Source organism: Chiloscyllium plagiosum, unplaced genomic scaffold (genome assembly GCF_037043375.1).
Source record: "Chiloscyllium plagiosum isolate Xiang-an unplaced genomic scaffold, Cpla_swu_hap1 HiC_scaffold_45, whole genome shotgun sequence".
NCBI classification, from domain to species: domain Eukaryota; kingdom Metazoa; phylum Chordata; class Chondrichthyes; order Orectolobiformes; family Hemiscylliidae; genus Chiloscyllium; species Chiloscyllium plagiosum.
Window position 1 is genome coordinate 19,325,731 of NW_028270183.1, and position 25,158 is coordinate 19,350,888.

The 25,158-nt window shown below is 48.2% G+C and overlaps 1 protein-coding gene across 1 annotated transcript in view; it reads left to right on the top strand.

Moving 5' to 3' along the window:
- Positions 1-729: 729 nt before the first annotated feature.
- Positions 730-25,158, top strand: part of LOC122552353 (adhesion G protein-coupled receptor E3-like) — a 100,074-nt gene continuing 75,645 nt past the window's right edge. The window contains exons 1-6 of the mRNA XM_087983182.1: positions 730-924; positions 2,747-2,864; positions 15,126-15,188; positions 19,137-19,171; positions 19,321-19,405; positions 20,079-20,189. Coding sequence (XP_087839308.1) covers positions 730-924; positions 2,747-2,864; positions 15,126-15,188; positions 19,137-19,171; positions 19,321-19,405; positions 20,079-20,189 — 607 coding nt within the window. The remainder of the gene's footprint in view (positions 925-2,746; positions 2,865-15,125; positions 15,189-19,136; positions 19,172-19,320; positions 19,406-20,078; positions 20,190-25,158) is intronic.

Here is a 25,158-nt window from a genome sequence, read left to right on the forward strand (position 1 = left end):
TTTACAGCATTTCAAATGCATCTGGATGGGTATATGAATAGGAAGGGTTTAGAAAGATATGGGGCAGGTGCTGGCAAATGGGACTAGATTGGTTTAGGATATCTGGTCAGCATGGACGAGTTGGACCAAAGGGAATGTTTCCGTGCTGTACATCTCAATGACTCGAGTCATTCATACCCTGTCTGGCCTACGTGTGGTTGAAACCCCTCTGTCCATGTCTTTTATTCTGATAGCGCTACCCTTTGATTGTAATTAGCTCCACAAGCTCCATTAGCTCCACTGAAGAACATCACGGTCATATATCAGGCCATGTGCTGTATCGTCCTGTGACTCCATGTTCTGTCCAGCTGCCATTACCTGTCTGTAAAATAGGACCATAGTCCCAGTGGACCATAGTCCTGCACTCCCATGAGAGAGTGTGAAGGACACTACTGGTGGGTTAACCCGATGGTGACCATACCTTAGGTGAGGGGAGAGGGTGAGAAGGAGCATCCTTCATGATAACCTCAGCTGGTGCAGGAATTGAACCCCCAACGTTGACATCCCTCTGGATCGGACATTTGCATATGCAAAATATTCCACAGGAATATGGGCGGGTCATGGAATTCAGCTTAGGCTGTGTTTTGCATAGCTACCAGAACTGCGTATGGGGATGTCCCCTTCTCAGTCTGAAGAGAGCTCTTTTCCCATTTGGGGAAATCACGTGACCTCCGCGTCACTCTTATCACCATGGAGACCCAAACCAAGAGAAGAATTTGCATTTCTGCAGCCCTTAGAAAACATTCGCACGTCCAACGGCATCAAAGCCAGAAATTGCTGGAGGAACTCAGCAGCTCTGCCAGCATCAGTGCAGAGAGAAACAGAGTTAACGTCTTGGATCAGGTGACCCTCCTTCAGAAACGAAAGAAGTTGACACTGAACCAGGTTGGAACGAAGGATTGAGATGAAAGCTGGCAAACCCTGTCAGTTTTCTGTTTGGTTTTGCAGGCTAAGGATGGGTTGATGTTTGCGCGAGCTGCCCAGCAGTGTGTGTCAAACCAAGTGAAAAATAGATGACTGATTTGACACCCGAGCGAAGTTCATCCCAGCCACAAAGGTTGGCTGCGCCCAAAGCCATTGGCTTTCCCCAGCAAAAACCAAAAGTACCTGCCAAAACCGGGGAAGGGATGGGATCGGCCATTTTGAAACCCCAATGTTGAGGTGCAGTAAACATGGCAGGCGGTAGGATTGGGTATTCCGTGCGGCAGGTTTGGCCAATTCCTGGCAAAGCAGGAAACATGATCTGGACAGGTTCCCTCCTTGTTGAAGGAGAATCCGGTGAATTGAACAAGACCGAGGTTTGGAAATTGACACACTCCCTGGCCAACATCAAGGCTGTCAGGCCCACTTGGGGTTCTTGATGTTTGAGGCCGGGCTGTTTTGGTCAGTCACCTACAAAAGGCAGCAATTTTAATCCTGACTTTATTTCCTTGTTTCAGGGTTAGTCATCATCCGAGTGGAAATTGGCTGAACCCTGCCTTCAATCATGGTATATCAATATCCGAATGATTAACCTTCCCATTTGAAGTTGGTTTGTAGCCTTATATGCTTGAGGTGAGAGCGGAAAGATTTCAAAGGGATCTGAGAGGTACCTTTTTCATGCAGTTAGCTGCAGTTGTCAAGTTATCAGAGTGTCTATTAATGTCTTAAGCACATAGACTCCAGGCTGTGTGCAGTTTGGTCTTCTGCAGATCGGACAAGACATTCTTTATCGGCAAGATGGTTCCTGGTGAGCCGATGGCTTCGCTTTTTATGATGCCTCGATTGTGCGTTATATTAGATATCTTCATGCAATTGTACAGGGTCTCACTGAGACCACACCCAGAGCAGTGTGTGCAGTTTTGGTCCCTGTATCTGAGGAAGGGTGCTCTGGTTACAGAGGGAGGGGAACAAAGGAGTCCCAGAAGTTTCCTGGGATGGCAGGATTGACGTATGAAGAGAGACTGGATCGGTTAGGACTATATTCTCTGGGGTTTATAAGAATGAGGAGGAATCTCATAGAAACATATAACATTCTAACAGGATGAGACAGTGTAAAAACAGGAAGGATGTTCCTGATGACGGGGGTGACAGTCTAAGGATAAGGGGTGGACCGTTTAGAGTCATAGTCATAGAGATGTACAGCACAGAAACAGGGCCTTTGGTCCTAGTCACCCATGACGACCAGATATCCGAACCTAATCTAGTCCCATTTGCCAGCACTTGGCCCATATCCTCCACACCCTTCCTGTTCATATACCCATCCAGATGCCTTCTAAGTGCTGTAATTGTATTATCCTCCACCACATCCTCTGGCCGCTCATTCCATTTACGTACCACCCTCTGTGTGAAAATGTTGTCCCTCAGGTCCCTTTCAAATCTTTCCCCTCTCACCCTAAACCTATGCCCAGTAGTTCTGGACTCCCCCACCCCAGGGAAACGACATTGTCTATTTACCCCGTCCATGCCCCTTCGTGATTTCATAAACCTCTATACGGTCACTCGGGTATCCCACCCAGTCACCAACGCACATGTGACAGCCTTTGTCTGTGAGGGCGAAGACCAGCTAAACTGACTCATCCAAACCCAATACAATAGCAGAGAGATGTCTTTGTTATTATGCTGCAATCAAGATTAACATGGAAATAAGCACCAGCTCCATTCCAACTTGATAAGAATCTGATCTAACACAGAGATCTCTGTTCATATAATCTCATTTCTCCCTCAGTTGCCTTCGGACTGGGAGAGACTTCGAGTGGCATTTCTAGTGAGGAGAGTATCAACGGATTCACAGTGGCGTGTCCTGGATGCAGTCATGAAGTGGAAATATTGTGTCCTCATACTGGGTGAGTCTTGTTGGCTTTGTTGTAAAATTGCCTGTTTGGCAACTGGACGAGAAACATCGAATCTCTGGAGTTGTGTATAACTTGGTTTCATGAGGGATGGAAAACAATGCATGGAATTGAGGAAGGGCGAGGGGAGATCACGAGATGTTGAATTCGTTCATCACTGACGAATGGAGAAATGTAACCTGCAGGAGGTCTCTCAATGTAAAGTCTACACTGAACCAGAGCTCGGTGAAGTCATTTTACACAGAGGCCCCAATCTTACTTTGATGTGTTAGTGAAATAAAACACAAGAAGTGAGTTGGGATTTTGTTTTGCATTTGTCTACATTTTTGTCTCTGTTCACGTTTCAATATCGCCAGACGGATGAGTTTGGGATTGTGTAGGGTTGCAGAGACAGCAGTGGGATTAGTACTGGAGAATTACAGGGCTCTGCACAAAATGGGACAGTGGGGTTAATCTGGAATTGATACGGGGGCTGTGGAAAGAGTGAGTGACTGGGAACAGTTTGTTAGTGATAAAGAGACAACTGAAGAAAAGTGGCAAATATTGGGACTGGTAAACAGAGCCCTGGGAAGAGATAGAGGAAGTGGGATAAGGATCGGATTGATGCAGGGGTATGGATAATGTACAGTCCTGAAGAAGTGTATACAGCCGAAATGCTGACCTGTCCACCTACTGATGCCGCCTGGCTGGCTGTGTACTTCCAGACCCCTGCCTGTGCAGGATGGATGATGTGGGCAGTGGGATTAGTATCGAGTTGTTGGAAGAGAGAGAAGCAATGGGTTAAGTTTTGGAATTTTTATCCTTGCTGAGGAGAAAGAGTGGACACTGGGATTAGCTCAGGATTCATATTTGGCCATGGAGAAAGAGTTTGTGTGGAGGCACTAGTTTGGGAATTGATACAGGGCTATAGGGAGAGAGTGGGGCATTGGGATTAGTTTTGGGATGGATACAGGGCTATAGGGAGAGAGTGGGGCAGTGGGATTAGTTTGGGGATTGATACAGGGCTATAGGGAGAGAGTGGGGCAGTGGGATTAGTTTGGGGATGGATGCAGAGCTATGGGAGAGAGTGGGGCAGTGGGATTAGTTTGGGGATGGATACAGGGCTATGGGGTGAGAGTGGGGCAGTGGGATTAGTTTGGGGATGGATACAGAGCTGTGGGGCGAGTGTGGGGCAGTGGGATTAGTGTGGGATTGATACAGGGCTATAGAGAGAGAATGGGGCAGTGGGATTAGTTTGGGGATTGATACAGGGCTAAGGGGAGAGAGTGGGGCAGTGGATTAGTTTGGGTATTGATACAGGGCTATGGGAGTGAGTGGGGCAGTGAGATTAGTTTGGGGATTGATACAGGGCTATGGGGCGAGAGTGGGGCAGTGAGATTAGTTTGGGGACTGATACGGGGCTATGGGGAGAGAGTGGGGCATTGGGATTAGTTTTGGGATGGATACAGGGCTATGGGGTGAGAGTGGGGCAGTGGGATTAATTTGGGGATTGATACAGGGCTATGGGAGAGAGTGGGGCAGTGGGATTAGTTTGGGGATTGATACAGGGCTATGGGGCGAGAGTGGGCAGTGAGATTAGTTTGGGGACTGATACAGGGCTATGGAGCGAGAATGGTGCAGTGGGATTAGTTTGGGGATGGATCCAGGGCTATGGGCCGAGAGTGGGGCAGTGGGATTAGTTTGAGGACTGATACTGGGCTATGGGGCGAGTGTGGGTCAGTGGGAAGGGTTTGGGGATTGATACAGTGCTATGGGGCGAGAGTGGGCAGTGAGATTAGTTTGGGGACTGATACAGGGCTATGGAGCGAGAATGGTGCAGTGGGATTAGTTTGGGGATGGATCCAGGGCTATGGGCCGAGAGAGGGGCAGTAGGATTAGTTTGAGGACTGATACTGGGCTATGGGGTGAGTGTGGGGCAGTTGGATTATCTTAGGGATTGATACAGGGCTATGGGGAGAGAGTGGGTCAGTGGGAAGGGTTTGGGGATTGATACAGTGCTATGGGGAGAGAATGGGGCAGTGGGATTAGTTTGGGGATTGATACAGGGCTATGGGGAGAGAGTGGGTCAGTGGGAAGGGTTTGGGGATTGATACAGTGCTATGGGGAGAGAATGGGGCAGTGGGATTAGTTTGGGGATTGATACAGTGCTATGGGGAGAGAATGGGGCAGTGGGATTAGTTTGGGGTTTGCTACAGGGCTATGGGGAGAGAGTCGGACAGTGAGATTAGTTTGGGGATTGATATAGGGGTATAGGGCAAGAGTGGGGCAGTGGGATTATTTTGGGATTGATACAGGGGTATGGGGAGAGAGTGGAGCAGTGAGATTAGTTTGGGGACTGATACAGGGCTATGGGGCGAGAGTGGGGCATTGGGATTAGTTTTGGGATGGATACAGGGCTATGGGGTGAGAGTGGGGCAGTGGGATTAATTTGGGGATTGATACAGGGCTATGGGAGAGAGTGGGGCAGTGGGATTAGTTTGGGGATTGATACAGGGCTATAGGGAGAGAGTGGGGCAGTGGGATTAGTTTGGGGATGGATGCAGAGCTATGGGAGAGAGTGGGGCAGTGGGATTAGTTTGGGGATGGATACAGGGCTATGGGGTGAGAGTGGGGCAGTGGGATTAGTTTGGGGATGGATACAGAGCTGTGGGGCGAGTGTGGGGCAGTGGGATTAGTGTGGGATTGATACAGGGCTATAGAGAGAGAATGGGGCAGTGGGATTAGTTTGGGGATTGATACAGGGCTAAGGGGAGAGAGTGGGGCAGTGGATTAGTTTGGGGATTGATACAGGGCTATGGGAGAGAGTGGGGCAGTGAGATTAGTTTGGGGATTGATACAGGGCTATGGGGCGAGAGTGGGGCAGTGAGATTAGTTTGGGGACTGATACGGGGCTATGGGGAGAGAGTGGGGCATTGGGATTAGTTTTGGGATGGATACAGGGCTATGGGGTGAGAGTGGGGCAGTGGGATTAATTTGGGGATTGATACAGGGCTATGGGAGAGAGTGGGGCAGTGGGATTAGTTTGGGGATTGATACAGGGCTATGGGGGGAGAGTGGGCAGTGAGATTAGTTTGGGGACTGATACAGGGCTATGGAGCGAGAATGGTGCAGTGGGATTAGTTTGGGGATGGATCCAGGGCTATGGGCCGAGAGTGGGGCAGTGGGATTAGTTTGAGGACTGATACTGGGCTATGGGGCGAGTGTGGGGCAGTTGGATTAGCTTAGGGATTGATACAGGGCTATGGGGAGAGAGTGGGTCAGTGGGAAGGGTTTGGGGATTGATACAGTGCTATGGGGCGAGAATGGGCAGTGAGATTAGTTTGGGGACTGATACAGGGCTATGGAGCGAGAATGGTGCAGTGGGATTAGTTTGGGGATGGATCCAGGGCTATGGGCCGAGAGAGGGGCAGTGGGATTAGTTTGAGGACTGATACTGGGCTATGGGGCGAGTGTGGGGCAGTTGGATTATCTTAGGGATTGATACAGGGCTATGGGGAGAGAGTGGGTCAGTGGGAAGGGTTTGGGGATTGATACAGTGCTATGGGGAGAGAATGGGGCAGTGGGATTAGTTTGGGGATTGATACAGTGCTATGGGGAGAGAATGGGGCAGTGGGATTAGTTTGGGGTTTGCTACAGGGCTATGGGGAGAGAGTCGGACAGTGAGATTAGTTTGGGGATTGATATAGGGGTATAGGGCAAGAGTGGGGCAGTGGGATTATTTTGGGATTGATACAGGGGTATGGGGAGAGAGTGGAGCAGTGAGATTAGTTTGGGGACTGATACAGGGCTATGGGGCGAGAGTGGGGCATTGGGATTAGTTTGGGGATTGATACAGGGCTATGCGGAGAGTGTGGGGCAGTGGGATTAGTTTGGGGATTGATACAGGGCTATGGGGAGAGAACGGGGCAGTGGGATTAGTTTGGGGATTGATACAGGGCTATGGGGAGAGAGTGGGAGCAGTGGGATTAGTTTGGGATTGATACAGGGCTATGGGAAGAGAGTGGGGCAGTGGATTAGTTTAGGGATTGATACAGGGCTATGGGGAGAGAGTGGGGCAGTGGGATTAGTTTGGGGATTGATACAGGGCTATAGGGAGAGCGTGGGGCAGTGGGATTAGTTTGGGGTTTGATACAGGGCTATGGGGAGAGAGTGGGCAGTGGGATTAGTTTGGGGATTGATACAGGGCTATAGGGAGAGAGTGGGGCAGTGGGATTAGTTTGGGGATTGATATAGGGCTATGGGGAGAGAGTGGGCAGTGGGATTAGTTTGGGGTTTGATACAGGGCTATGGGGAGAGAGTGGGGCAGTGGGATTAGTTTGGGGATTGATACAGGGCTATGGGAGATGGTGGGGCAGTGGGATTAGTTTGGGATTGATACAGGGATATGGGGACGGAAGTGCACAGGGAGATGAGTGGGGATGAATCCTGTGTTATATAGTGGGTGTGGAACAATGGGATTAACTCCGGGCTGATTTAGGGCTGTGAAGAGAGCCTGGATTTGTGATTATTAATGTATAATTCTCCCACAGAGGTGGTACTGCTGTATTGGTTTGAACATAATGTTAGCCCTTCTGGCCCATCAGGGTTATTTTCCAAACTTCCTGATAAAATCCTGGGAAAACCGCTGTGCATGTTTTCATAACCTTTCCTGCTTCCTGAACGGGGTGACTAACTGTATCCCTGGTGTTTTACATTCCGTCCTGTCTGTTGGCTTCTCCCAGGCGGCCATTGGTCTGGCAGTACAGAGGAGGTTGCTGGGAGATTGTGGGCACTGTCCTTGTACCCCTGGTTTTTGTGAAGCTGATGAGAGTAGCGAGAGAACTTGGAGAAGGAGGAATGATCCGAACCAGAGGAGAGAACACCTCAGCTGGACAAAGAGAGCTTTCTGTTGGGAATTCGGGCGTGGGAACTGTGCGAGCTGAGGATCAGTGTGGGCCTGGGAAGTGCAGGGAAGGACAATGCTGTGTTCAGGATCTGAAGTGTTGGCTTCGGAATTTGACCCCGTTTCTGGAGCTGAGCTTCAATGAATGATACATGAAGATCTAGCATGACCTTTTTAAAGTTCTATTTCTAAATCCACCTGCATTTACAACCCACCTTATTCGCTTTCCGTGCTATTTTCTCTTTGATGTTTGTTTGATTATGCGATGGGAATACATCCTTGCAAATGTCAACATTTATTACTGGCTCTGAACAGCCTTTGAGCTGAGTGACTTGTTGATTCCCTGTGTGGCATGGGGCTATGGAAGACCAACGCCAGGGAGAGATATCAGGTGGAGTGCCCCCTTCCTGACCCACCACTAGCACAGCTGCCCCTTTCCCACTGGCCTGACCCTGTATCCCACTGCCAGCAGACCCCCACCCTGAGCACTATACTGGGAGCCCCAGTCCCACTGATGGACCTCCCTGTCCCAAGGGTTGAAAACAGACAGATTCCTTTGACTGTAGAGGAGGATGAGATGGGCTTTGATGACAACAAATTGTCATTGCCACCTTGACTCCCAAACTATCAAATTTAGCTCCACCATGCTTGATGGGAGAATGAATCTATGATCCCACAGCATTCACCTCTGGATGGCTAATCCAGAGACATTACCGCTAATCCACCATCTCTGAGATCCCTTTCCCCATCAACATGTTGGTAATATCCACAGATTCCCTACAGGGTGAAAACATTCGGCCCAACAAGTCCAAACATGTCCCTCCTACCCAGGCCCATCCCCTTAACCCATAGCCCTGCACTGCCCAAGGCTAACCCTGTCAGCCTGTACATCCCTGAACACCACCCTGCACATCTTTGGACTGTGGGAGGAAACCCACGCAGACACAGGGAGAATGTGCAAACTCCACACAGACAGTCACCCGCAGGTGGAATCGAACCCAGGTCCCTGGTGCTGTGAGGCAGCAGTGCCAACCACTGAGCCACCGTGCCACCAACAAGTGCCTTAGCTTTTTGTTGTCATCCTCCCAAAGTGAATTCCTTTGCTCTTTCCCACATTGAGCTCCACTGACCGTGTTTCTGCCCATTTCCCCGGCCCATCAGTCACTCTGCAGCTTGTAAATATCCTCGTCATTCCCTGCTTTATACTGCCCTGTCATCTCTCCAGTGTTGCTCCCGAGCCCTGGGCCTGAAGGCTTCATGCGGCTGGAGGTGCTGGTGGAGGTGGTGGTCATCTCACTGGGCTAGCACACCTGAAGCTCAGGCTAATGTGGCTGGGAAATAGTTAGAATCCCACCAGGGCAGATGGTACCATCTGGATTTAAATACTAGCTAAATGGTGACAATATAACGCTGTCCAGAATCATTAACGATGACATGATTACGTTCATTAATGGTTTTACTCAGTCTGGCCTATATGTGACTTCAGGGCCATAGCAATGAGGAAATAGGACAGGGGTAGGCCTTGGCCCTGCTCCACCATTCAATATGATCACAGCTGACCATCCAACTCAGTCTCCTCTTCCCGTTTTAACCCTAAGGACTATTGAACTGTTGAATTGCTGCAGTGCTAGGGCAGGCCTGGTGGCTCAGTGGTTAGCACTGCTGCCCCACCGCATCAGGCGACCCAGGTTCAGATCCCCCCTCGGGTGACTGTCTGTGTGGAGGTTCGACATTCTCCCTTTGTCTGCGTGGGTTTCCTCCGGATGCTCTGTTTTTTTCCCACAATCCAGGGTGTGCAGGTTAGGTGGAATTGGCCATGGGAAATTACCCATGGTTTCAGGGATGTGCAGGCTAGGTGGGTTAGCCATGGTGGGGGCATGGGTCTGGTGGGATGCTCTCCCAATGGTCAGTGTGGACTCACTGACCTGCTTTCACACGGTAGTGATTCTGTATGGCATCTTCTTGAAAGTATTCAATGCTTCGGCCTCCATTACTTCCCATGGCACAGAATTCCACTGGCTCCCCACTCTCTGGGTGAAGACATTTCTCCTCAGCTGAATACTAAATGGCCCTGAGACCAGGTAGATTGATGAGATGTGAGATTGAATAGAAAAGCCTTCAGAAACATGAGAGACAAGCTGACTGAAGATGTCAAGAGGCTTTGACGACCGAGATGCGGAGAGGCTACATCTTCTGGGATTAGATTGTTAAGAATTATGTAACGCAGTCTCAGGATAAAGGGTCAGGCACTTTGGACTGAGATGAGTCAAGATTCCTTTACTCAGAGGACTATGAATCGTTGGAATTCTGTTCCCAGGAGGGCACTCTAGTGTTGAGCATTTTCATAGCTGAGCTGTTTGGACTCTTAAACCAGAATGCCCAAGAATTAGATGAGATTGTGGAATGTTATTTGTAGGTCAGCCATTCTCTTATTGACTGGTTCAACAGCCGTTAGCTCTTGGATGACCGACTCTTGCTCCTATTTTGTTGTGCTTTACCATGGCTCGCTTCGCGGTGCGTCTCTCTCCTCTGAGACAGTAGGTTGCTTGCGGGGCACCTGCCTTAGTTTGACGAGTCTTCGCAATGCTGGGGGAGTGCAGCTTTGTTGGGTGAGCCAATAATACCCAGGCTCTCATCCCGTCCTCTCTAGCAGAACTCAAAAAAAAAAAGCCGGAGCATTCTTTTGCAAAAGAGTAAGCGAGTTACTCAGGCGACCTCACATGATCAGAGAATTTACTCAGCGAGTCGTGAGTTCATGGAATGCCCCTGCCAGTAGCAGTGGTGGACTCTCCCTCATTATGGGCATTTAAGCGGGCATTGGATAGGCATATGGAGGATAGTGGGCTAGTGTAGGTTAGGTGGGCTTGGATCGGCGCAACATCGAGGGCCGAAGGGCCTGTACTGCGCTGTATTCTTCTATGTTCTATGTTCTATAATTGTTACAGCCAAGAGGTCATTCAGCACACACCACCTCTTCACTCTGCCTAGCACACCACTTCTGTCTAAATAGAGTCCTAGAGTCATCGAGATGTACAGCGCAGAAAGAAACCTTTGGTCCAAATTGTCCATGCTGACCAGAAATCCTAAACCAATCCAATCCCATTTGCCAGCATTGAGCCCATATCTCTTTTAACCCTTCCGATTCATATACCCATCCTGATACCTTTTAAATGTTGTAATTGTACCAGCCTCCACCACTTCCTCTGGCAGCTCATTCCATACACACAACATCCTCTGTGTGAAAAAGTTGCCCCTCAGCTCCCTTTTAAATCTCTCCCCTCTCCCCTTAAACCTATGCCCTTTAGTTTTGACTCCTCCATTCCGGTAACCATCCTGTTCCCTGTTGAATACCTCAACTGAATCGGCCTCTACCTCAGTGCATTCCCTACCCTCATGACTCACTGTATGGACATGTTTTTTACTCAGAGCACCCCTACTTTGTTCACAGAGTTTTTAAATCCAAAATGCATCGCCTCACACTTATCCAAATTAAACACTACCTTCCACTCCTCAGCCCATTGGCCTAATTGATCAAGATCCCATTGTAATTTTTGATAACCTTCGTCACTGTCCACTGCATTTAAGAAATGCGGTTTTCCACAAAATCCACAGGGTGCAGGAATAGTGGCTCCAAGCCATCCCTAAGATATGCGAAAGGATGGGATCTGTACGTGGAGAGGGTTTGCAAATTCCTTAAGCTGCTCGGTAACCTTCATCCTCTGTCGGCTCCATCCTGACACTGAAATACAAGAAGTGTTCAAGGGTAACTGTGGCCTTAGCATGGGCTCACGGTTTGATCTCGAACCTGTGTCGAGTTAGCGCGTTGCCGCTGAAGTTGGAATTTGGAAACGCCAATGGGCTTCAACTGAGTTTCCCCCCCACATTCCCAAACGGTACCCAGTGATCTCTGCCGGCAAGGACGAATCAGACTGAAATGCATTGAGCTCACGAACTGGACTGACATCACATTAGGTTTAAACAGGAAAAAGACATTTGGACAGCTAATCAGAATGGAAAAGTTTCGAGGGATATGGGCCAAATGCTGACAAACAAGACTAGTTTAGATATGGACATGGTCATAGATATAGAGCAGTACGGCACAGGAACAGGCCCTTCGACCCACTATGTTGTGCCGAACATGATGCCATGTTAAACTAATCCCTTCTGACTGCCCTTGGTCCATATCCCTCCCTTCCTTGCATATTCACATACTCATCTAAAAGCCCCTTAAACACCCTGTCTTAACTGTCCCCACCACCACCCCGGCAGGACATTCCAGCCTCCTACCACTCCCTGTGTAAAAAAAACCTGCCCCTCACATCTCCTTTGAACTTGCCCCCTCTCACCTTAAACACATGCTCCTTATATTACACATTTCAACTCTGAGAAAAAGAGTCTGACCATCAACCCTGGATAAGCAGCTTATAATGTTACAGTATTCTATCAAGCCTCCCCTCAGCCTCTGCTGCTTCAGAGAAAACATCCTGAGTTTTCATATCCTTTTCCTAATAGCGCATACCCTCTAATCCAGGCAGCATCCTGGTAAACCTTTCCTGCACCCTCTTCAAAGCCTTCGCATCCTTCCTGTAATGTGGCGAGCAGAACTGAATGTAATTCTTTAAGCAGTTTGGGAAGTCTGATCAACATGGATGAGTTAGATTGAAGGATTTGTTTCTGCGCTGTATGATTCTATGACTGGGCACCATACTTATGCAGATTGAAGAGCATTTACTAACTATTTACATCACGTACAGAGATATTGTATCTTCCTCATTCAAGTCCCAGTTCCATGTGCAAGTCATATTTCCGAATTTGCTTATCATGCAATGATAAGTGGTATTATAGACAGTATAGATGATTGCATAAAATAACAAATAGACCAGTAAGAACTGTGGCACATAGAGTTCAATGTAAGCAAATGTGAGGTTATCTATTTTGGACACAAAAAAATAGATCAGCGTACTTTCTAGATGGTTAAACACACGCGGATGTTAAAGACACTGATGGGTTCAGACTCACTGATCTTCAAAATGCTACGAACAGGTACAGAAAATAATCAAGCAGGCTCATGGAATGCTGAGTGAAAATGCTGGAAAAGTCCAGCCGGTCAGGCGGGAGAGTTGGTGTTTCGGGCATTAACCCTCCATCAGGGATTCTGCTATGCTTTTCCCGCGCCACACTTTTTGACCCTGACTCTCCAGCATCTGCAGTCCTCACTTCCTCCTTACGGAAGGCTGGCCTTTCTATCGAGAGGACTGGAGACGCAGTCAGACAAAACCCTAGCTGGATCCCACTTGGAATACTGTGAGCAGATCTGGGGATGACACCTTAGGAAGGACACACTGGCCTTGGTCAATGTAGGTTTACCCGAATGATACTTGGACTTCAGGGGTAATGTTATCAGGACAGATTATTCAAATGAGGCCTGATTTGTCTAAAATTTAGAAGGTAAGCTGTTTGATAAAGTTCCCCACAATAGGCTACTACCCAAAATATGGGATTGAGGGTGATTTGGCGGTTTGGATCAGAAGTTGATCTGAAAGAAATCAGAGGATGATGGTTGATGGGAAATATTCATCCTGGAGTTCAGTTACTACTGAGGTACTGCAAGGATCTGTTTTGAGACCACCGCTGTTTGTCATTTTGACAAATGACGTGGATGAGGGCATAGAAGGATGGGTTAGTAAATTTGCGGATGACACTCAGGTCAGTCGAGTTGTAGATAGTGACGAAGGATGTTGTAGGTTACAGAGGGACATAGATAAGCTGCCGAGCTGAGCCGAGAGGTGGCAAATGGAGTTTAATGCGGTAAAGTATGAGGTGATTAACTTTGGAAGGAGCAACAGGAATGCAGAGTACTGGGCTCATGGTAAGATTCTTGGCAGTGTAGATGAGCAGAGAGAGCTCGGTGTCCATGTACATAGATCCCTGAAAGTTGCCACTCAGGTTGATAGGGTTGTTAAGAAGGCATACGGTGTGTTAGCTTTTATTGGTAGAGGGATTGAGTTTTGAAGCCAGGAAGTTATGCTGCAGCTGTACAAAACTCTGGTGCAGCTGCACTTGGAATATTGCATACAGTTCTGGTCACCGCATTATGGGAAGGATGTGGAAGCTTTGGAAAGGGTTCAGAGGAGATTTACTAGGATGTTGCCTGGTATGGAGGGAAGGTCTTATGAGGAAAGGCTGAGGGACTTGAGGCTGTTTTCTTTGGAGAGCAGAAGGTTAAGAGGTGACTTAATTGAAACATATAAGATAATCGGAGGGTTAGATAGGGTGGACAGGGAGAACCTTTTTCCTCGGATGGTGATGTCTAGTTTGAGGGGCCATAGCTTTAAACTGAGGGGTGGTAGATATAGGACAGATGTCAGAGGTAGTTTCCTTACTCAGAGAGTAGTAGGGGTGTGGAACGCACTGCCTACAACATGAATAGACTCGTCAACGTTAATGGCATTGAAATGCTCACTGGATAGACATATGGATGAGAATGGAATAGTGTAGGTTAGATGGGCTTCAGATTGGTTCCACAGGTTGGCGCAACATCGAGGGCCGAAGGGCCTGTACTGCACTGTAATATTCTATGTTCTATGAAAAGTAGCTACCTGACTGTAACCTGGTGTTGTGTGGTTTTTAACTTAGTGCACTCCAGTCCAACAGCAGCTCCTCCACATCATGACATTGAACTGTGTACAAGCAGACCTCAAAAACTGCAAAAATGCTTCACTGAGCAATGAAGGTGCAGGCTGACAGCTGTACTGTCATTACAATCACCGAGAACAAGCCAATATCAGGGAATCCCCATTGCATGGAAAGAGGCCATTTGACCCATCAAGTCCACACTGACCCTCTGAAAATCATCCCACCCAGAGCCATATCCCTACATTTTCCAAGGCTAACCCACTTGGCCTGCGGCATCCCTGAAAGCTCTGCGGGCAATTTAGCATGGCCAACCCACCTGACCTGCACATCTTAGGATTGTGGGAGGAAACCAGAGGAAACCCACACAGACATAGGGAGAATGTTCAAACTCCACACAGTCACCCGAGGGTGGAATCGAACCTGGGTCCCTGGCGCTGTGAGACAGCAGTGCTAACCACTGAGCTGCATCCAATGTGTAATCACTCCCACAATTGGCACATTATTCACTGATTAGGTTGGCATTTAATGCTGATCATGTCTAACTTAATAACAAAAGGAAAGCATTCTCACAACAAATGTGATGCCTTTGTATTTCCCTTTCCAGTAATTGCTTGAGCTGATTGTTATGTCTTAATCGTTCAATTCCATGCAACAGAAGATCAATTTATTTTGGGTTCTGAGTTGATATGAGCCTGAAGATCCATTCAATCATCAAGTACTGTTTTTCTCTCCTTCAGCGTTGCTCTGCTGCTGTGTCTGTGATCCTTCCTCAGACTTCAAGCAGGAGTACACATGTGAATGTAAGTCCCAACCTTTTCAGAAATGCATTGCTCATGTTTAGTCGGCTCTGCTGGTGAACGCAAAAGCAGAATTCAGGACATCTCCAGAAAAGGCTGGAAGATGGCGGTGAGGAGAGAGCTGGATAAATGTGACAGGGCGACTGGTTTACATCTCGTAACCCCGGGGAGCTGGAATGGTGTGCTGATGGGCACAGTTGGGTTGGAGTCCATCGGCAAGTTAACTTGTTGGAAATGTCAGCCAAACCTGCCCCCTTGCAGTTTTGACGAGGGATGGGAGAGTTGGATGGCGTCCAGGCCTATCTGTGGGGTTGGCCGCATGATTGTTCTCTCATTCCACATTGGCACGCTGAGGTGTTGGAGAGCTGGAACCGAAATGGAGAGGAGGGCTTTGGGATCTGAGATGTGAGAAATTGAGGACCGTGCTGGTTCTAACGTTTCTGTCATGGCATTTCCTTCAAAACTCTGATCTTTCAGATCCCACCCTGAACTTTCCCCTCCTGAAGCCTCCAACAGCTACCCCCAACCTCCGAGAAAAGACACAGAGAAGCTGGTAATTGATCCACACTGGTCCAATTTGTCTTGCCTTAATTAGGGAATAGATGGTAGCCATGATGTGGAGGAGCCAGTGTTGCGCCAGGGTGGTGGCTGTGTCCTACCTCTGTCATAGGAGCAGCGCTCCGAAAGCTAGTGCTTCCAACTACACCTGTGGGACTCTAACCTAGTGTTGTGTAGTTTTAAACTTGGGGAATGGAGTACAAGGGCAAAGAGATGATTGGAATATGTTAGCTGTACGGAGAGTTTGAACAAATTTGATTCATTTAAGGTGCATCTGGACAGATGCATGAGTAGGTGGGGAGCAGAGGGACACAGATGCTTAGGAATTTGGCGACAGGTTCAGATACATGATTTGGATTGGCACAGGCTTGGCCTTTGTTCTTTTCACTGGAGTGTCAGAGGCTGAGGGCCGACCTAGTCTATTAAACGGGGAGAGGCATGGACAGGGTGGAAACACCAAGTACCAGGCAGCGTGAGAGGGGGGCAAGTTGAAAGATGGCGTGCGAGAGAATTTTTTTTTTGACAGAGAGTGGGAGGTTCCTAAAACGTGCTGCCACGGGGCAGCTGGGAGAAGCAGAAACAATAGGAATGACAAGCAGCATTCAGACAGACACATGAACCGGCAGAGAGCAGAGAGACAGGCAGATGGGATTAGATTAGAACAGTATCATGGTCAGCCCCGATATGGTGGGCCCAAGCGGCCTGTTCCTGAGCTGTACTTGATCAAACTCCCCTGGAGTATTGAGTACATTTGTGTGCACCACACCACAGGAAGGGTGTGAACACTTTGGAGAGAGAACGCATTGACAGGAATGATTCCGGGGATGAGGAATTTCAGTGATGAGGATAGATTGAAATGGCTGGGACTGCTCTCCTTGGAGAGAAGAAGGCTGAGGGAAATCTAAAAGAGGTTTTCAAAATCATAAGCTGGGGCACGACAGAATAAATAAGGAAAAGTTGTTCCTGCCGGAAAAGAAGAAAGAATATTGTGTGCAATTCTGGTCTTCCCTCACCCCCCCCCCACCCCAGCAATCGGAAGGATATTAGATTATATTATATTCGCTACAGTGTGGAAACAGGCCCTTCGGCCCAACAAGTCCACACCGACCCTCCAAAGAGGACTCATTTCCCTATATTTACCCCTGACTAATGCACCTACCACAATGTGCAATTTAGCACAGCCAATCCACCCAATGTGCTGCACTGTGGGAGGAAACCCACGCAGACACGGGGAGAATGTGCAAACTCCACACAGACAGTTGCACAAAGCAGGTATCGAACCTGGGTCCCTGGTGCTGTGAGGCAGCAGTGCTAACCACTGAGCCACTTAAAAGGGTGCGGAAACATTGACAAGGACGTTGCCAGGGTTTGGAGGGTTTGAGCGATAGGGAGAGGCTGAACAGGCTGGGGCTGTTTTCCCTGGAGCGTCGGAGGCTGAGGGGTGACCTTATAGAGGTTTATAAAATCATGAGGGGCATGGTTAGGTTGAACAGACAAGGTCTTTTCCCTGGTCTGGGGGAGTCCAGAACTAGAGGGCAGAGGTTTAGAATGAGAGGGAAATATTTAAGGGACAGGTTTTTCACGCAGAGGGTGGTGCACGTATGGAATGAGCTGCCAGAGAAGGCTGGTACAATTACAACATTCAAAAGGCATCTGGATGGACAAATGAACAGGAAGGGTTTAGAGGGATATGGGCCAAGTGCTGGCAAATGGGACTAGATTAGATTAGGATATCCGGACAGCATGGATGAGTTGGACTGAAGAGTTTGTTTCTCTGCTGTGTACCTCTGTGACTCTAACGAGACAGCATTGAAGTAAAGTGATGTGTAAAAGAAGTAAGGGTGATGTGAGGCAATGTTTTTCACTCAGACAGTAGTTAGGGCATGGAAGGCACTGCCTGGAAATGTGGAGGGAGGTTCAGTTGAGAAATTCAAGAGAGCATTAGATGTTTTTTGGATAAAAGTCACACAGAACGGTATGGGGAAGGTAGGCACGAGTTAACGATGTTCAGTTAATGAGCTGGAACGGGTGTGATGGGATGAATGGCCTCTGTGATTCTGTACCCTTCGAAGTGGAGGAGCAGTGTGATTGGTCCATTCCCCTGTATCATTGATTTATTTTCCTCTCTGGGCCAGGCCCCCAACTCCACCCCCCCCACACACAGCCCCAGATCTTTCCCTCTGCCACGCCCTCTTCAGCCTCCCATCAGCCCTCACTCCTACCGCACAAGGTTCTGCCTCTGATTTCTGTCACGGGGGAAACAGGAGGCCATTCGGCTCCTTGAACCTGCTCCACAATTCAATTAAACCAAGGCCGATCTGAGGCCTAGCCACATGTCCCTGCCTTTGGCAAATATCTCTTGAAACTTTGCGTCGCAACCTATTTTATTTGTGGAATTTGTTAATCTGAAACGAACAACTGATCCAGCATCCGCTGCCATTTGAGGAAGAGAGTCCCACATCTCTCCCACCGTTTGTGTATTGAAGTGCTCCCTATCATTCTCCCTGAACGGTCTGGCCCGAATTCTCAGGCTATGCCCCTTGGTTCTCAAATCCTCAACCGATGGAAATAGTTTATCCGCCCTGTCCTTTCCTATTAATATCTTGAAGACTTTGCTCGGATCATAGAATCAGTGGATCCCTGCAGTGTGGGAGCAGGCCATTCGGTCCATCGAGTCCACACCAACCCTCCAAAGAACATCTCACCCAGACCCACCTAACCTCCAACCCTGCACATTCCATGTGCTCCTCCACCAAGCCTGCACATCCCTGCTCAGATGTTCATAGATTCTAGACTTGTGCTTATTCAATGTTATTTACAGCCAGTAGTCTTAGATATTGTTTATATATCATTCAGATTTGATCATGAGTTTCTGAAATCTCCATATAGTTCTTAGGGCTGAAGGGATCAAAGGGTATGGAGGGAGAAAGTGGGAGCAGGATCTTGAATTGAATGACCCGCAATGATCACATTGAACAACAGAGCAGACCTGATGGTCATAGAATCCCTACAGTGTGGAAACAGGCCATTTGGCCCAACAGATCCACACCAACCGTCAGTAGAGTTATCCTTCCAGACCAATTCCCATCCTACTCTGCATTGCCCCTGACCAATGTACCTGAGATACACATCCCTGAACCCAATGGGCAATTTAGCTTGACCAATCCACCTAACCTGTGTATCTTTGGACTGTGAGAGGAAACCGGGGCACCCGGAGGGAACCCACACAGACACAGACAATTGCCCGAGGCTGGAATCGAACCTGGGATCCCTGGCGCTGTGGGACAGCAGTGCTAACCACTGAGCCACCTCAACTCCAGCTCTTATTTTCAATGTTGCTATCTTACAAATCCCTAGCCCGTTAATCTCAGACACGTTCTTTTTCTGTTCAAGGGTCGAACTTCATTCCGACGAATGACACACATTACGTAAGTGTTGAAGATTGAATGTCGTGTCGCTTTATTGCGCCCAGTCGTGCCCACTCACCTCAGTTTTCATTCCCTGTTTCAACTCTTCTTTATGTCTTCACTTCGATCTTTCTCCCAACCTTCACTCACACACTTTCCTGTGTCGACAGAATAAAACGAGTAATCCAGGAATGACTTCAACAGAAGCAAATGCGAGGATTTTGAAATTTTCTTGTGAGTCCCCAAACTGTCCAGGTGAGAATGGGAACTTGTTACCGCAGAGAGTGGTTGAGAACGAGACCTTGAATGCACTTAGGAGGAGGATAGATAAGTGCAAGAGGGAAAGGAAAAATAGCCAGAAGATAGTGAGAGTAACAACGCTTGACATCAAGGCTGCATTTGACCAAGTGTGGCATCAAGTAGCCCCAGGCAAAACTAGAATCAATGGGAACTGGAGGCAAATTCTCCAGTGCTTGGAGTCATACCAGGGCACAAAGGAAGATGGGTGTTATTGTTGAAGGTCAGTTACCCCAGCTCCAGGATCTCTCAGCAGGACTCCCTCAGGGTAGTGTCCTAGGCCCAACCATCTTCAGCTGCTTCATCAGTGACCTTCCCTCCATCACAAGGTCAGAAGTGGGGGATGCTCGCCGGGGATTGCACAATGTTCAGCAACCATTCGCGACTCCTCAGACACTGAAGCAGCCTGTGTTCAAACGCAGCCAGATCTGGACAATATCCAGGCTGGGGCTGACAAGTGACGAGAAGCATTCACCTCACATCGGTGCTCGACGATGACTAGCAAAGGTGCAAAGTAGGTTGGAGGAGGCCTGGATACAGAGGAATGGTGTGTGCCGTGTATATGTGTCATAGATACGGTTGGTCCACTGTTTAAAAAAACAATGATGCGCTGTACCATTCCATTTTCTAGTTCGTTTCAATCCAAACTCAAATTGTTCGAAACATGAATCGACGAAGCTCTTTTCTAGAAGTAACAGGTTGGAAATTCCTTGGCGTGCAATTAAACAAGTGACAGAACATGGTAAAGGCATTTCATTGTTGATGTTTCTTGAGTTTCTTTGTCCGCTAGGTGAAGTTTGTCCCTCTAGAATGCTATCCCTTATTCCCGATTACTCTGCCTCAGCTGCTCCCAGAAAGACCAGTTCCACCACAGAACATCCCAGATGGCCTCCTTCTTCAAAGACCACAATTTCCCCTCCCATGTGGTCAACGATGCCCTCCAGCGCATCTCCTCCACTTCCCACACCTCTGCCCTTGAACCCCTCCCCTCCCAACGCAACAAGGACAGATCCCCCCAGTCCTCACCTTCCACCCCACCAACCTTCGGATAGAATGCACCATCCTCCACCATTTCCACCACCTACAACCAGACCCCATCCCTTCCTACTCCTATCTGCGTTCCGTAAAAACCATTCCCTCTGCGACTTCCTTGTCAGGTCCATGGCCCCCACCAATGCAGCCTGCCCTCCCAGCACCTTCCCCTGCCACCGCAGGAACTGTAAAACCTGTGCCCACGCCTCCTCCCTCACCTCCATCTAAGGTCCCAAAGGAGCCTTCCACATCCATCAAAGTTTCACTTCCACACATGCCATTATCTGTATCCATTGCTCCCAATGAAGTCTCCTATACACTTCAGAGAACGACTCTGGGACACCCGCACCAACCAACCCCACTGCCCTGTGGCTGTACACTTTAACTTCCCCTCCCACTCCCCCACGGACGTGCCGTTCCTGGGCCTCCTCCATAGCCAAACACTAACCACCCGATACCTGGAGGAAGAACTCCTCATCTCCCACCTTGGGACCCTCCAACCCCAGGGCATCAATGTGTATTTCACCAGTTTCCTCATTTACCCTCCCCCCCCAACCTTATCCCAGATCCAACCTTCCAACTCAACACCGCCCTCTTGACCTGTCCAACCTGTCCATCTTCCTTCCCATCTGTCTGCTTCACCATGCCCTTCAACCTATCACAAACATCCCCACTCCATCCACCTATCACATTGCCAGCTACCTTCACCCCAGTCCCACACTCCTCTCCCATTTATCACTCAGCCTCCTTGGCCCACAAGCCACATTCCACATGAAGAGCTTTTGTCTGAAATGTCGATTCTCCTGCTCTTCGGATGCTGCCTGACCTGCTGTGCCTTTTCAGCGGCCCTCTCTCAACTCTGATCTCAGCTTCTGCAGTCCTCACTTTCTCCCTGGGATTGGATGGAATTGTGTGTGACTGCGTGTTTTGAGAGAACGCATGTCTGTGCGCGTGTTTGTAAGAGAGTGAGTGTCGGTTTGCGTGGTAGTGAGTGTATGTCTGTGTGTGTGTTTGTAAGAGAGTGCGTGTCTTTGTGTGTTTTTGTGAGTGAGTGCATGTCTGTGTGTGTGCTTACGTGTGAGCGCATGTCTCTGTGTGTTTGTGAGGGATTGTGTTCCTGTGTTTGTTTTTGTGAGAGAGTGTGTGTTTGTGAGTGAGTGCATGTCTGTGTTTGTGTTTGTCAGAGAGTATATGTCTGTGTGTGTTTGTGTGAGAGTGTGTGTCTGTGTGTGTTTGTGTGAGAGTGTGTATCTGTGTTTGTGTTTGTGAGTGGGTGCGTGCCTGTGTATGTGTTTGTGTGAGAGTGTGTGTCTGTGTGTGTTTGTGTGAGAGTGTGTATCTGTGTGTGTGTTTGTGAGTGAGTGCGTGTCTGTGTGTGTGTTTGTGAGTGAGTGCATGTGTATATGCGTGTTTGTGAGAGAGTGCATCTGTGTGTGTGTTTGTGAGTGAGTGCATGTCTGTGTGTGTGTTTGTGAGTGAGTGTATGTCTGTGTGTGTGTTTGTGGGAGACTGCGTGTTTTTGTGTGTGATTGTGAGTGAGTGAAAGTTTGTGTGTGTGTTTGTGAGAAAGTGTGTGTTTGAGTGAGTGCATGTCTGTGTGTGTTTGTGAATGAATGTCTGTGTGTGTTTGTGAGTGAGTGCATGTCTGTGTTTGTGTTAGTCAGAGAGTGTATGTCTGTGTGTGTTTGTGAGAGAGTGCATGTCTGTGCGTGTGTTTGTGAGAGAGTGCATGTCTGTGTGTGTGTTTGTGAGAGAGTGCGTGTCTGTCTGTGTTTGTGAGAAAGTGCGTGTCTGTGTGTGTTTGTGAGTGAATGTATGTTTGTGTGTGTTTGTGAGAGAGTGCGTGTCTTTTTGTGTTTTTGTGAGTGAGTTTATGTCTGTGTGTGTTTGTGAGAGCCCGTGTGCATATCTCTGTGTGTGTGAGTGTATGTCTCTGTGTTTGTGAGTGAGTGTATGTCTGTGTGTGTTTGTGAGAGAGTGCATGTCTGTGTGTGTGTTTGTGAGAAATTGCGTGTCTGTGTGCGTGTTTGTGGGAGAGTGCGTGTCTGTGTGTGTGTTTGTGAGAGAGTGTGTGTTTGAGTGAGTGCATGTCTGTGTTTGTGTTTGTTAGTGAATGAATGTCTGTGTGTGTTTGTGAGTGAGTGCATGTCTGTGTGTGTGTTTGTGAGAGTGTTTGTGGGAGAGTGCGTGTTTGTGAGTGAATGTATGTGTGTTTGTTTGTGAGTGAGTGCATGTCTGTGTGTGTGTTTGTGAGAGAGTGTGTGTCTGTGTGTGTGTTTGTGAGCGAGTGCATATCTGTGTGTGTTTGTGAGAGAGTGCGTGTGATTTTGTGAATGAGTTTATGTCTGTGTGTGTGTTTATGAGAGAGCATGTGCCTGTGTGTGTGTTTACGTGTGAGCGCATGTCTCTGTGTGTTTGTGAGGGAGTGTGTGTCTGTGTGTGTGTTTGTGGGAGAGTGCATGTCTGTGTGTGTGTTTGTGAGAGAGTGCGTGTCTGTGTTTGTGTTTGTGAGAGAATGCATACCTATGTGTGTTTGTGAGAGTGTGCGTGTCTGTGTGCGTGTTTGTGAGTGAGTGTGTGTCTGTGTGTGTGTTTGTGAGAGAGTACGTTTCTTTGTGTGTTTTTGTGAGTGAGTGCATGTCTGTGTGTGTGCTTACGTGTGAATGCATGTCTCTGTGTGTTTGTGAGGGATTGTGTTCCTGTGTTTGTTTTTGTGAGAGAGTGTGTATCTGTGTGTGTGTTTGTGAGTGAGTGTATGTCTGTGTGTGTTTGTGAGTGAGTGTATGTCTGTGTGTGTTTATGAGTGTGTATGTCTGTATATGTGTTTGCGGGAGAGTGTGGGTCTGTGTGTATTTGTGAGAAAGTGCATGTCTGTGTGTGTGTGTGTGTGAGTGAGTGTGTGTCTGTGTGTATGTTTCTGAGTAAGTGCTTGTCTATGTGTGTTTGTGAGAGAGTGTGTGTTTGGGAGTGAGTGCATGTGTATATGCATGTTTGTGAGAAAGTGCATGTCTGTGTGTATTTGTGAGAGAGTGTGTGTCTCTTTTTTGTTTGTGGGAGAGTGTGTCTGTGTGTGTTTGTGAGAGAGTGTGTGTCTGTGTGTGTGTTTGTGGGAGAGTATGTGTCTGTGTGTGTTTATGAGTGTGTATGTCTGTATATGTGTTTGCGGGAGAGTGTGGGTCTGTGTGTATTTGTGAGAAAGTGCATGTCTGTGTGTGTGTTTGTGAGAGAGTGTGTGTCTGTGTGTGTTTGTGAGTGAGTGTGTCTGTGTGTGTTTTTGTGAGTGAGTGTATGTCTGTGTGTGTTTGTGGGAGAGTGTGTGTCTGTGTGTGTTTGTGAGTGAGTGCATGTGTATATGCGTTTTTGTGAGAGAGTGCATCTGTGTGTGTTTTTGTGATCGAGCGTGTGCCTGTGTGGGTGTTTATGTGTGACTGCATGTCTGTGTGTGTGTGAGAGAGTGTATGTCTCTGTGTGTTTATGAGGGATTGTGTTCCTGTGTTTGTTTTTGTGAGAGAGTGTGTGTCTGTGTGTGTGTTTGTGAGTGAGTGTATGTCTGTGTGTGTGTTTGTGAGAGAGTGCGTGTCTGTGTGTGTTTGTGAGTGAGTGCGTGTCTGTGTGTGTGTTTGTGAGAGAGTGCGTGTCTGTGTGTGTGTTTGTGTCTGTGTGTGTGTCTGTGTGTGTGTTTGTGGGTGAATGAATGTCTGTGTGTGTTTGTGAGTGAGTGCATGTCTGTGTGTGTGTTTGTGAGAGAGTGTATGTCTGTGTGTGTGTTTGTGAGAGAGTGCGTGTCTGTGTGTGTTTGTGAGTGAGTGCGTGTCTCTGTGTGTGTTTGTGAGAGAGTGCGTGTCTGTGTGTGTTTGTGAGTGAGAGCATGCTTGTGTGTGTGTTTGTGAGAGAGTGCGTGTCTGTGTGTGTGTTTGTGGGAGGGTGTGTGTCTGTGTGTGTGTTTGTGAGAGAGTGTGTGTCTGTGTGTGTGTTTGTGAGAGAGTGCGTGTCTGTGTGTGTGTTTGTGGGAGGGTGTGTGTCTGTGTGTGTGTTTGTGAGAGAGTGTGTGTCTGTGTGTGTGTTTGTGAGAGAGTGCATATCTGTGTGTGTTTGTGAGAGAGTGCGTGTGATTTTGTGAATGAGTTTATGTCTGTGTGTGTGTTTGTGAGAGAGCATGTGCCTGTGTGTGTGTTTACGTGTGAGCGCATGTCTCCGTGTGTTTGTGAGGGAGTGTGTGTCTGTGTGTGTGTTTGTGAGAGATTGTGTGTCTGTGTATGTGTTTGTGAGAGAGTGCATGTCTGTGTGTGTGTTTGTGAGTGAGTTCATGTCTGTGTGTGTTTGTGAGAGTGTGCGTGTCTGTGTGCATGTTTGTGAGTGAGTGTGTGTCTGTGGGTGTATTTGTGAGAGAGTGCGTTTCTTTGTGTGTTTTTGTGAGTGAGTGCTTGTCTGTGTGTGTGTTTACGTGTGAGCGCATGTCTCTGTGTGTTTGTGAGGGATTGTGTTCCTGTGTTTGTTTTTGTGAGAGAGTGTGTCTGTGTGTGTGTTTGTGAGTGAGTGTATGTCTGTGTGTGTGTTTGTGAGAGAGTGCATGTGTTTGTGAGAGAGTCCATGTGTATATGCGTGTTTGTGAGAGAGCGCATGTATGTGTGTGTTTGTGAGAGAGTGTGTCTGTGTGTGTTTGTGAGGGAGTGTGTGTC